The sequence below is a fragment of the Bos indicus x Bos taurus genome, chromosome 24 (assembly GCF_003369695.1).
Source record: "Bos indicus x Bos taurus breed Angus x Brahman F1 hybrid chromosome 24, Bos_hybrid_MaternalHap_v2.0, whole genome shotgun sequence".
Classification (NCBI taxonomy): domain Eukaryota; kingdom Metazoa; phylum Chordata; class Mammalia; order Artiodactyla; family Bovidae; genus Bos; species Bos indicus x Bos taurus.
The window spans coordinates 41,797,723-41,811,220 of NC_040099.1; the positions used below are offsets into that span (position 1 = coordinate 41,797,723).

A 13,498-nucleotide genomic window follows, 5' to 3' on the forward strand; every position below is an offset into this window, starting at 1 on the left:
TTCCAGAAGCTGAGGAGGAAATTTCAGGAATGGGGACAGTGTAAGTTTATTGACTGTGTTACAGTGGGCTGAGCAGTGCTTCCATTTCTCTTATTGAACAGGAATGTGAAACCAAGATTGCCCAAGAAATAGCCAGTCTTTCAAAAGAGGATGTTTCCAAAGAAGAAATGAATGAAAACGAGGAAGTCATAAATATTCTTCTTGCCCAGGTAAGTGTACCTCTTCTATTTTGCAAGATCTTTAAAAAAAAAAAAAAATATATATATATATTTAAGGTATAAACATGATCTGATGCACCTCCACCCAGTGAAATGATTGCTACAGTCAGTTACCCTCTCATAGTACCTTCTGTGATGCGAGCACCTGAAAGACACTCTCTCGTGGCATAATCCACCATTGAGTACAGCATCGTCATCAGCCTTACCTCTCTAGACAGTCCTTCAACACAAGTGCAGCTGTATTTTTTTTTACCAGTACCTCCCTATTTTACTCACTCTCCAAGGCCTGGTAACCACTGTTGTACTCTCTGCTTCTATGAGTTCAACTTTTTGATTCCACAAATAAGCAGTGAAATCATATGGTATTTGTCTTTTTCTGTCTGGCTTGTTTCACTTATCATGTCCTCCAGGTTCATCTGTGCTATTAAATGCCAGGATTTCCTTCTTACATCAGAATATATTTGTTACATATATATGTATGTTTATGTTGTCTATGTTGTATATTTATGTGGGCATGTGTATACTTATGTTTTATGAATATGTGCATGTCACATTGTTATATCCATTCATCCATCAGCCATTGGGCTGTTTTCATATATTGACTGATGTGAATAATGCTGCAGTGAACATATCTCTTTAGTGTTCTGTTTACATTTATACAATCAGAAGCTGGATTGCTAGAACTGTGATAGCTCTGCTTTGTAGTTTTGAGGAACCTCCATGTTGTCTTCCACAGTTGCTGTACCAATTTATATTCCCACTAACAATGCACAAGGGTTCCTTTTCTCCACATCCTCACCAACACTTGTTACCTCTTGTGTTTTTGATAAAAGCCATTCTGACAGGTATGAGGTGATAGCTCATTGTGGTTTTCATTTGCGTTTCCCTGATGATGAGTGACAGTGATCTGTTGGCCATTTCAATGTCTTCTTTTGAGAAATGTCAATTTAAGTCCTTTGCCCATTTTTTAATTGGGTTGTTTTCTTGCTATAGAGTTGTTCGACTTCTTCCTATATATACTAACCCCTCATCTGATGTAAGGTTTGCAGTATTTTCTGTCATTCCGTAGTCTGTCTCTTCACTCCACTTTCTTTGCTGTGTGGAAACTTTTTAGTTTGATGCAATCCCATTTGTCTGTTGTATATTTGTGCTTTTCAGGTCATATCTAAAAAAATTCTTGCTCAGACCAATGTTAAGAAACTCTCTCTGTGTTTTCTTCTAATAATTTTATGATTTCAGGTCTTATATTTAAGTCTCTAGTCCATTTTGAGGTGATTGATGTGTGTGTAGTGAGAGAAGGTAAGGGTTCAGTTTCACTTTTTTGCCTGTGGAAAACCAGTTTCTCAACACCATTTATTAGAGAGACTGTTCTTTCTCCATTGTTTATTAGCGTCCTTGTCAAAGATCAGTTGCCCGTGAGTGTGTGGATTTATTTCTGGACTCTGTTCTGCTCCATTGGTCTATGTGTATGTTTTTATGCCAGTACTGGACTGTTTGGTTGTGGGGTGATGCCTCTAACTTTGTTCTTTTGTTTAAGATTGCTTTGGCTTAAAAAAAATGTTTGCTGTGGTTCTTACAGTCTTTTGTGGTTCTGAATGAATTTTAGGATTATTTTTTCTGTTTCTGGGGGAAACCTCAAAACCCCATTGGAATTTTGATAGAGATTCCAGTGAATGTGTAGATCACTTTAGTAGTATGGAAATTTTAACAATATTATTCCTTCTAGTCTATGAACATGAGGTACCTTTCATTTTATCTTTAGTGTCTTCAATTTCTTTCATCAGTATTTTATTGTTTTCAGTATATAGATATTTCACCTCTTTGTTTAATGGATTTGTTTTCTTAATTTCTTTTTTGGATAGTGGTTAGTGTGTAGAAATGCAACTGATTTTTGTATGTTGATTTTGTATCCTGCAACTTTCCTAAATTTATTACTCCTTCTAACAGTTATTTGATGGACTCTGTGGTTTTCTGTGTATAAGATCATGTTGTCTGTAAACAGACAATTTTACTTCTTTACAATTTGGACACCTTTGTTCCTGCTCAGTTACTCTGGCTGGTACTTCAGTACTGCATAACCAGAAGTGGTGAGACTGGCCTCTTGTCCTCTCTCTGATCTCAGAAGAAATACTTTGAGCCTTTCACTGGGGTACCATGTTATCTGTAGTAGGCCTGTCATATCAGCTATATCATGGCAACGTATTCCTTCTATACTCACTTTGTTTCTATTGTGAAAGGATGTTGAACTTTTTCAAGTGCTTCTTTGAATCTTTTGAGATACGATTTTTATCCTTCATTTTGTTAGTGTGCTGTATCACAGTCACTGATTTGTGTTGAACCATCCTTGTATCCCAGAGATAACTGAAGTCCTACAAGTTTCAGTCCTTTTCTGTCACGCCTACCAGGGTCATGCAACTCTCCTCCCCTGAAGAGAGAGTGAGGTCCCAGATGCATCTTTATTTCAGAGTTTTCATCCTGGTGTTTCTTGGAACATTAGCTTTCATAAAAAGGATAAGCATCTGTGTTTAGAAACGCTGGGGACTGTGAGGAGCACAGCTCCAAGAGAGGTTTTTTATACACACTGGAGACTTCTGTGGGTTTCTTATGCACACGGGAGACTTTGGGCCATTGACTTTAAAGTGAACTTGACTGCAGCACCTTTCACGTTTGATCACAGGTTCTTATCCTCCTGCCACCTGTTAGTTTGGAAAGAAATGTAGGCCTTGGCTGCTTCCAGCTCATTTCTATAGCTTTCCATCTCTGTTCTCTCCTAAGTTTTGTCTGCTGTGGATCTTTTCTCTGGGTTGGAGGGGCTAGCTAGATCCTGGACAGATGTCAGTTTTAGAAACGCATATTCTGTTAAATGCATATTTACTGTTTAAATATTATCCCTGGGGACATGGGTTGAGGAGGACAGTAGCTTGTGTTGAGAAGGAAAGACTTTTCCATCACCAACTCTGCTTTCAGGTGATACTGACAACAGCTGCACGTCGCTGGGGCCTTTCTTCCCTGGTGACACTGTTGAAGGCCCCTTGTGGCCCTCAGACTCGCTGTGAGAAGGTGTTCAGAAAGGCTGGGGGTAGAAACAGTCCCTAGTACTCTGCTGTGTGCCTGCTGGCTGGCCTCTTGTGGATCCTTTACGTAACAAGGATTCCTAAGTAGCGTTTTCTGTCTTGAGGAAAATCTAGTCATTCCTCCCAAACAATTTAGTCTACCTTTGCTCAAAGCTTTTCTTGAAATTAGGTAAACTGGGTATTTTAGGGTTGTGCATTACAAGCTTTCCTATAACGTGTGTGTTAACGTATGTGTATGAAGTGGTAGTCGCTTAGTCCTGTCCAACTCCCAACTCTTTGTGACTCCACAGACTGTAGCCTGCCAGGCTCCTCTGTCTGTGGGATTTCCCAGGCAAGAATACTGGAGTGGGTTGCCATTTCCTTCTCCAGGGGATCTTCCCCACCCAGGGATGGAACCCGGGTCTCCTGCATTGCAGGCAGATTCTTTACTACCTGAGAAGCCCCAGTGTTGTGTGTATGGGCGTAAACAGTTCAGGGTGACAGAGGAGACCCCAGAAGAGCAACCTTTCCTAGACTTTCAGAGGTGCTCACCAGTGTCACTGCTTTAGGAGAATGAGATCCTGACTGAGCAGGAGGAGCTCCTAGCCATGGAGCAGTTCCTGCGCCGACAGATTGCCTCGGAGAAGGAAGAGATCGAGCGCCTCCGGGCGGAGATCGCCGAGATCCAGAGGTGAGGGCAGGGGTCAGGGCTCCACTTGGACTCTGGGGAGAGCAGGGCGGTCCAAGCCTCAGCCCTTCCTGTGACAGGGCCAGGCAGAGCGCCCCCTTCCATACCTTCTGTTACCTCTGAGGTGGGCCTTATCCTGAGTGGACCCGCTAGAAAGCTGGACAGTCCAGAAGCAGACCACCAGCCTGTCTGTGCGGGTGGGTCACGCGCTCCCTGCCCTGTCCTGTCCCCGCACAGCCGCCAGCAGCATGGCCGCAGCGAGACCGAGGAGTACTCATCAGACAGTGAGAGCGAGAGCGAGGACGAGGACGAGCTGCAGCTCATCCTGCAAGACCTGCAGCGGCAGAACGAGGAGCTGGAGGTGCGCATGCGCGGGGCTGCTGTCCTCGGGAGCACTGGGGTCCGCATCATGCTCATCGGACTCGCTCCTCTCCTCACATGGGGCCTATGGGCCTGGGCTGCTGTCTCTCCTTCCGGCAGGGGCTCGGACACAACAGAATCCCACCCGGGAGCCCCCACTCGGGGTTGCTGGCCCCAGAGCCATTTGGGGGGGCCGGCAGACAGGCCCGGTGCAGCAGCTCGCTCTGCCCCACAGTTTACAGATCGTGTTAGTGCTGAGCAGGAAAACACCCCCGGGAAGGAGGGAGCTCTCCAGGTCCACAGAGGGGGAGGGGGCCCTGCCCAGAGGGAGGCACGCCTGCTGACCGTGGGCAGTGGCTCAGCCTGTTTTCCGGGTCGCAACCCCTAACTGACCGGCCACTGCATCTGTCCCCGCAGATCAAGAACAACCACCTGAACCAGGCCATTCACGAGGAACGCGAGGCCATCATTGAGCTGCGGGTGCAGCTTCGCCTGCTCCAACTGCAGCGCGCGCGCCCCGAACCCCTGGCTGAGCCCGAGCCCGGCGCCCGGGAGCCGCCCCCGCCCACCAAGGAGCAGGCGCGGCCGTCGCCAGGCAGGGAGCGGAAGGAGACGCCCATCTGAGAGCCGGCCGGGGCGTGCGGGCCTCCAGAGACGGCTGGTCGGCACGCCGGTGTCCCAGACGTGTCCCAGACTGTCGGCTTCTTGGAAGAGTCATTTCCTTTGTTAACTTAAATAACTATTTTAACCCTTGAGTGGCTTCTTTTTAAACCAAAAATCGTCTTTCTTTGCTTTTTTATTACGGCAGAATCAGGATTTTTCTCTCGTTAGTGGGGGAGCCACACGGGGCCGCCCCGCCCGCCACGTCCCCAGGATCTCGCTGCCGCCACTCGCCCGTGCCTTCACACCTCCGCGGTGCGGGTCCTGGGGGCCTCCTTCCTGACCGGCTGGCCCCCCCACCCTGCCCTCAGCCCCGCCCGAGTCACCCCGGTGGCCTGGGTCATGGGAGGACCGGGGCGTCCACACAGCATGTTTCTTCGACCTTCCATTAGGACAGAGCGCCGTGGGTGGCTTGCTCGGGCCCGAATGTAAGCGTGTCTTTGCCTGCATAAGCCATATCGATGGGTAGCCACGCGCTCACACAGGATTGGAGTCGGTGTCCACACAGGCTCGGTGAACTGCTGCTGGACGCCCGGTGGGCCAGGCTGAGTACTAGGAATCGGACTTCCTTGGGAGTCAGCCGTGGTCCTGACCCCCCCTCGCCCCACGACCTTGGTTACCTGAGGCGTCCGGCGCACAGGCACCGGGGTCCAGTGCCGCTGGGTCCAAGTAAGTGGCTCCAAGAGGCCCTGGGCTGTGAAGACAAACCCACACGTCCCGGTGGTGGAAACACCCCATGAGGGCGCATCCTCTTCTCCTGGTTAGTATTTATTTCAGCACCTGGTTAATGCGGTTTTTTATTCTCTACCTATTGCACTGTTGTGACTTGTTGGCCATTATTTGATTTTTGTACGAAAAAAAGCTTTGTTATAGAAATCAGCATACTATTTTTTTAAACCTGGAGAGAAGATATTATGGTGACTGAAAATATGGTCAGGTGTCAAATATAAATGTATAAAAGCCTTCTTACTGTCCTGTCTGTCATGTTACATTTATTTTATATTTGCTGGCAATACTGAAGGTTTCTTTTTCGTTTGTGTAAACTCTAATTTCTATCACGGTGTCATGAATTTTTAAAATCAGTATTTCATTACAGTTGTCTCAGCATTGGTAAACTAATTTTTGCCAGGACCATTATTGATCAAGCAAATAAATTCAACAGCCATTTGAGGGAGAAAAAAAAGTTTCTTGTTTTCTGTACCCGTTCTTTCTTTGAAATACCTGAGTGCACTGAAGCTGGTCTGACGTGCTTCAGTGTCCTTCAAGGTCCGCTTGTGAGCAGGACGTTTTGTGCTAACTCACTTGTGTCCTCTTCCCACCCCGGCTGGTGCTGAGCGGCTGTCTGGACTGGATCTGCAGTGGCTTCTGTGAATGATGCCCGGTCAGCCAGCCCAACTGGGCAGGAAGGTGGGTTGTGGCCAGGTTACTGTCTTATAGGTGATGGCAGGGGTCTGTCTGTCCAGTGGATCACCTCTTTGGTGCAGGTCACGTGACTCCAGACTGATGGTTTCAGGCTCGGGTTCTGGGGGAGCCGACACTGATGGTCTCAAGTTTGGTGAGGGCGGGGCTTCCTTGAGGCGACTCTGTTTTGGGCCTGCTAACTTAGCTTTTAATCAGACTCAGCCTGAGAATCCTGATTGAGATTTAAGGCACTGGAGCTCCTCTCAGCTGCTGCATTGGAACTCGTGCAGGTTTTGCTGCATCTGTGGCATTCACAGGTGCTGACCTTGGTTCACAGTCTAAGTTGGTGGTTCTTTCTGCTCCTTTTCTGTTGTTGCTCCAGTCTTAGGGAGATCTTGGTCTGCTTGCTGGTGAGTGCTATACACACACATTAGGGCTTTCCTAGCAGGATCAGCACCAGTGAGTGTCTGGGGCCCTGAGACACCAAAGTCATGTAAGTCAGGAAAGAGCCTGCTGAAGACAGTGCTTTCTGCAGCCCAGCGGCTTGTTCAGTGACTTCAGGGAGCCGAGTTTCCACTTCCCCAGGGCTGTTGTTAATCCAGACACAGCAAGCAGTGTTAGCCAGAGCAGACACCTCAGTGCTCAGCTAAAGGTAACCGTGCAGTTTTCTGGAGTCAAGAACAACTCCGGCCAGTCGGGGTTTTGTTGGGCAGCTCTTGCTTTAGCAGCAGCATCTGCAATGTCTTGAGTTTAGGAGCGGTCCCTGACCACAGCCTCTTGTACCTTCTCCTAGCCAGGGCAGTGGAGAGCTGCCAAGGGAAGGGATTTTTGAATCATGAATGCCTTCTGCTAACTGTGGCTTAGTCTGAGGCTCAGGAGGGGAAATGCCAGGATCTGCACGGGTGGTTTTGTGCTGGTGTCCCTTTCTCCACCCAGCACCTAGATGCAGTATTCCCTCGGCTTGGGGGTTGCCAACCAGAGGTGGAGAAATAGACCCAGGGTCTTGATATGATAGAGAGAAGGTTGAGTTTGCTCCAGAGAAACTGTCGCTCTGGGCATCAGGGCAGAGTTTGTGATGGACAAACTACGGGATCTTCAGATGTGTGTCAGACCCTGTTGTGTGATAACAATAGCATTCTCTTTCCAGGCTGGAGGAAGATTCACAGAACGTGAGTAGGAAGACCCAGAGAGGCCTTCCTGGGGTAGCAGTTGGGAAAAGGTGTGGAGAGAAATGTTCTCAGTCCTCTTGGGAGGGAGTGTCCTACCATGATGTCAGCCACTTCTCTTCCTGGTTGGTTTGATTCATGGTCTCCAGCATTTGCACAGGACCAGATGTCTGGTGGGGCCCTCTTCAGCTGTGAAATACACAGCCGAGGTTCCACACCTTGTAACTTGGCAGTGGTGGTAGTGGTCACGAGTCTTTTGTAGGGTGCTTTCCATAAATCTCTTTCCCAAAGCATACGTGTAAAACAGTAACTGTCTGTAAAGGACAAAAGACTTAAAAATGCCTGTGATTAAAGAGCTGATGAGGTTTCATCTGATAAGGAAATGCAGTTATTTCTGTGGCATACAATACTCTCACTGTCCAATGATTATCTTAAAGTATTGATACATTTCTAGAAACTTCAATTTCTGGAATATATATTAGGAACATATGTCCATACAAATATAACCTAAGAAGGTTTATCATTATCATTTCTTATTTGACAGTTCTTCCCACGTATTGTATCAACTAAACCCAAGTATTTAACATCTCATTTACAAGATGCGAGGCAAATCTTTTGATTTCCCAGAGGGCTCCTGGAAAACCTGAGTTTACTTTGAGGTAAAAAGACTCTTGGTAATTTTTTTTGTTTGTTTTTAAATTTCTTGGCTGTAGCATGAGGGATCTTAGTTCCCCAACCAGGGATGGAACCTGCGCCCCTTGGAGTGGAAGTGTGGAGTCTTAACCACTGGATCACCAGGGAAATCCCTCTATTTAGTAATTTGATGAGAAAATGTCAAAAGAATTGAACATTTAATTCAGTAGGATCACAGATCATTGATACAATGATACTTAATTATCTATTTAAGCAAGGTGACAGTAGCAGATATTAAAGGGAAATACAGAAGTTTACCTTAAAAATTAGTGCTTGTAATGTTTAGAAGACTGGGTTTTGTTAAGTGAGTCAGTTATTCTGGTAACAGAAAATTTTTGCTGTCCACACAGATTACTTAAAAGGTAAAACAAACACAAACTCTTTCTTTACAATATCTTATAAAGAACAGAAAAATAATTGAAGAGAACTTCTTATCCTTTTAACAGAGGGAAAATCAAATTCTTAGTTTTGCACCAGTGAATTTTACTGATAAAACTAATTTTTTTAGAAAAACTTTAGTCCATTTCAGTCTTAGCCTGCTTGACCACATACATTCTGCAGCCTGTGCTGTCCATCCAGGCTCTGTCCCAGATTTTCTCCTCTTTTCTCATCCTGGGACTGCCATTTTACTTCCCTTATCTACTTTCATACTGAGCAGTTACCATCACTGACTTAGTGATTAGAGTTCGTAACCCTTAGAATCCTTAATTCTTAGTGAGCACTACCTTAGCACTAGCATTCTGTGGACTGGCTAGTTAATAATTTTATAATTTCTAGAAGCATATTTATCCTCGTTAAATTTTCCAATGTGGCACAAAACTTGTTTACAGAGAAACCCAAATATCTTTAAAACCAAAAGTGGATAAAAATTTGTTCAGTAATTAATGTGTCAGAATTTTTATCTTATTTGGAAATGATCTAGATATTCAGTGATACCTAATGAATGTCCATCACTTAACTTCTCTCAGTATAACTTTAAGGTTTCAAGTTACCAAAAAGATTTTGGAAATTATTTTTAAGTAGACATACCGGTAAAGTATAAAACTATTGTTGGAAAGTTGATTTATAAACGTTTATCTTACCTCTATTTAATTCACTTGTTCTCAACAATTACGTTCCAGTCATGAAAATTTCACAGGATGTTAAACAGCTAATCATTTTAAGTTATCTTTCTTGCTGACAAATTCTGTAACAGATAACAGCTTATTTTTTAGTAAACCTAGGTAGAATAAAAATACTATATTTTATGCCAATAACTTTAACGACATGCCTGTTTTACTTAAACCAACAGACTTAAACTAGCTTTTATTTACTGAATATTATCCTAGATCATATGAACCTGAAAAACATTTAGGTTAATTTCCATATTTTTGAGAATATGATTTATGTCACACCTGTCTATATAACCTAAATAGAGCTCTTTACAAATTAACTCTGGCAATACCATTTGGAGGTAGACATAAGGAGATACATTGTAAAATTTCTAGAAGAGAACGGAGAGAAAACATTCTCTGACATAAAATCATACCAATGTTTTCTTAGGTCAGTCTTCCAAGGGAATAGAAATAAAAATAGACAAATGGGACTTAGTCTAATTTACAAGCTTCTGCACAGCAAAGGAAACCAATAAACAAAATGAAAAGACAACCTACAAAATGGGAGAAAATATTTGCAAATGATGTGGTCAACAAGGGCTTAATTTCCAAAAGTGTATAATCAGCTCATACAACTCAACAAAAAAACACAAATAATCCTATCCAACAATGGGCAGAAGATCTAAAACAACATTTCTCCAAAGAAGAAACAGATGGCCACTAGGCACATGAGGAGATAGCTCATCATTGTTAACTATGAGAGAAACGGAAATCAAAACTACAGTGAGGTACCTCCTCACAGCAGTCAGAATGGCCATGGTTAACAAGTCTAAAAATGCTGGAGAAGGTGTGGAGAGAAGGGAACCCTCCTACACTGTTGGTAGGGATATAAACTGTCCAGGCACTGTGGAAAACAGTATGGTGGTTCCTTAAAAACTAAAAATATAATTACCATATGATCTAGCAGTCCACTCTTGGGCATATATCCAGACAAAACTGTGATTCAAAAAGATACATACACCTCTATGTTCATAGCAGCACTATTTACAATAGCTAAGACATGACAAGCTAAATGTCCATCAAGAAGAATGGATAAAGATGTGGTACACATATACAATAGAAAATTATTCTGCCATGAAAAGTGAAAGTCGCTCAGTCGTGTCTGACTCTTTGCAACCCCATGGACTACAGAGTCCGTGGAATTCTCCAGGCCAGAGTACTGGAGTGGGTAACCTTTCCCTTCTCCAGAGGATCTTCCCAACCCAGGGATCAAACCCAGGTCTCCTTCATTGCAGGTGCGTTCTTTACCACCTGAGCCACAAGGGAAGCCCAAGAATACCGGAATGAATAGACCTATCCCTTCTCCAGCAGATCTTGTCGAACCGGCGTCTCCTGCATTGCAGGCAGATTCTTCACCGAGCTATGAGGAAAGCCCATTAAAACACAAAATAATGCCATTTGCAGCAACATGGATGCAATTAGAGATTATTATAGTAAGTAAGAAAGACAAATATGTTACCACTTACACATATAATCTAAAATATGACACAAATGAATTTATCTATGAAACAGAACAGACATGGTTTCCAAGGGGGAGGGAGCAATTGGGAGGCTGGGATTAGCAGGTGCAAATATTACATACAGGATGGATAAACAAGGTCCTGTGTACAACACAGGGACCTGTATTCAATGTGATAAACCACAGTGGAAAAGAATATTTAAAAGATGAATATATAACTGAATCACTGCTATACAGTAGAGTGTAACAGCCCTAGTCTTCAGAAGCCTCTCCTCTGATGAGAGCTGCTTAGAGAAAGCAGGGAGAGCACTTACAGCCCAGAGGCACAGAGAAAGAATGCAAGTCCCACCGGGGAAGGACTTCCGCTCCCTAAGTCCCTGTCTTTTTGATGTCTGCACGCCTTCTGGGGCGAACAGGGAGGTTTGAGGGCTGGAGAAAAAGCACAGGTGGAGGTTTGGTTTGTTTCTAGAGCCACATTAGTGTTCTTGGGAAGACTCGGTTTGTAAGACAAGTGCAGTTGTTAAATTCTTCCAAGAGATGGGTAATGGTACCAAGGTGCTGCCCACCCTCCCAACTGCATCATCTTCCGTTGGCTTCTTCATATCAGCGAGAAGGTCAGGGTCAGTCAAGATGAAAATCAAAAGCTCCCATGTGCTAGGTTTAGAGCTGTGTATCTTTGCAGAAGGACTTACTAAAACATTCTAAAGGCTTCAGAATGTTTTTCTTTCCCTGTGGGTATACAGTTTCATTCCAGCTTTGGAGAGAAGGCTTACAAAAAGTTCATATTAGGCTATGAATATGAGCTTCTAATTTGGCCAACTTCTGACCATAGAGCTACCTAGAGAAAAAAAACTTTCACATATCTTGTTCAGGTTCGGTAAGTATTCCAACAACCCCATGAATGCAAGGGGTGTCCCCAAAGAGGGTGCAACAGATGCCCCCAAAATCCAGAGCAACCCCTAAAGGGCCCAAAGGAAGAGCTCTTTAGATGATTCCCGAGAGCTGGCGAGTCAGTAGGACCCGAGCAGCAACTGGGGTGCGGCCCTCACTTCTGTCTGATCTCCATCCTGATGGCAACTAAGCCAAGTTCTCAGGACACAAAATGAGACCAGTAAGAAGGTAACATCTGTTCCAGGGAGAGAAAAGATCACCAAGCAGTGGGTGCCTGAAAGCACAGTCACATATCACAGTTAACCACTCAAGTATCACAAGTACTGTCTGCCTGCTGGTCTGGATCTGGAAAGCAGGTGATAACAGAACACTCCCTCCCTCCCCACCAGGTGCTGCGGCGGACGCGGGCGGAGCTGGCTTTGGCAGGATTCTCACCCTGCTGGCTTCTCCAGGTTCCCCAGGGTTCCTTCTGCAGGCCCTGGGACAAGTTGTGTCCGGGGGTGTCTTCCTGGTAAACGGATGCTGTGGAGGAGGAGACAGGAACTCCTTTACGTTACAAGCTCTCCTCTACAGACGCTGATTGAGCATTAACCTGCTTATTCATCCTCAGACCTTTACTCACCTGAGGCCTCAAGGACCCAGCTGAGCCGAAGTCAGACCCGGTTTAACCATGGATGTGGCTGGCTCACAAGTCAGACCCAGTCAAACCTGAACCCAGTCCTGTTTCCAGGTTGACCTAGTCTGACACCAGCTGATTTCCAGGACCCAGACCAGAAGAAGAGATGTTCAGATAGTCTGATAGCTCAGGATGCCAATGCTGTGGGGCCAGTGAGTACCTGTGCCGGGCAGTGTGCTGCTCGCGGAACCATCGCGGGCTCCTCTGGGCCCCACTTCTGATGCCATAACTGTTAAGAATTGGGGCCTAGAAAAACATTTTAAGTTGATTTGAATAAAAGTGACTTGAAGCAGGCGGCACGCACTCTAGCAGCTAAAAGGAGTTCCAAGGAGCAGGAACAGGAAGTGACCTTGGGCTAAAGGTGCGTGGGTTATCGTGAGGTCATCAGCAGACCTGGAGACGTGGTGGGTAAGGAGAATATTGCAATGAAACATGTCACAGGAGGGCTTTGGTTTCCCAGTGCTTATAAAAGTTACGTTTACATTACACTGTAGTCTGTTAAGTGTTCAATAGCATTTTGCATAAAACAACTTACATGCCTTAATTTTTAAAAGTTGCTATTGGATAGACTTGCTTGACTCAAGGTTGCCACAAACTTTCAGTTTGTTAAAGAAAAAAAACAAATTTGCTGAGCACAATGAAATGAGGTGTGTACTTACTTGCCTTTAGGAGATGTCGGGGGTTGTCAGGTGCTTCCTGATTGACTGGCTTGAAGATTCGTTTCTGGGAGAGCTGGCCAGGGCTGTACATAAACCTCTCTCCATCTGGGGCCCAAGTCGAGACTGAGGCACAGAGCCCCTGGGTGTAGCTGCCGGCACCGCACATACCCTGAGTCCGAGAGGGGATGAGCTGGCACCAGCCGACAAACTGGACCCCAACCTCCAACGAGATTGGAACAGCTGGGCGTGGGGGGAAGGGACAAGCATGGTGCTCATCTGAGCCGAGTGTCCCAGGCCTCACAGCTGCAGGCAGCGCTGCACGTCCAGGCTGCAAGTGGAGAAAGCAAGGGCTGCACTCGGGGTTGCAGGGTGGAGGGGGTATTGGCAGCCTTCTGAAGGAGGGCCCACCCCAAACTCCAT

At 45.4% G+C, this 13,498-nt stretch overlaps 1 protein-coding gene across 2 annotated transcripts in view; it reads left to right on the forward strand.

The window, feature by feature from the left end:
- Positions 1–6,162, forward strand: part of RALBP1 (ralA binding protein 1) — a 40,223-nt gene extending 34,061 nt beyond the window's left edge. Inside the window, exons 7-10 of one of the 2 annotated variants that reach the window (XM_027526022.1) lie at positions 102–209; positions 3,841–3,962; positions 4,197–4,320; positions 4,737–6,154. In XM_027526022.1, coding sequence (XP_027381823.1) covers positions 102–209; positions 3,841–3,962; positions 4,197–4,320; positions 4,737–4,943 — 561 coding nt within the window. In that variant the 3' untranslated portion in view covers positions 4,944–6,154. Of the gene's footprint in view, positions 1–101; positions 210–3,840; positions 3,963–4,196; positions 4,321–4,736 lie in introns of both variants that reach the window. The other variant, XM_027526023.1, reaches the window with a different exon arrangement.
- The last annotated feature ends 7,336 nt before the right edge of the window (positions 6,163–13,498 follow it).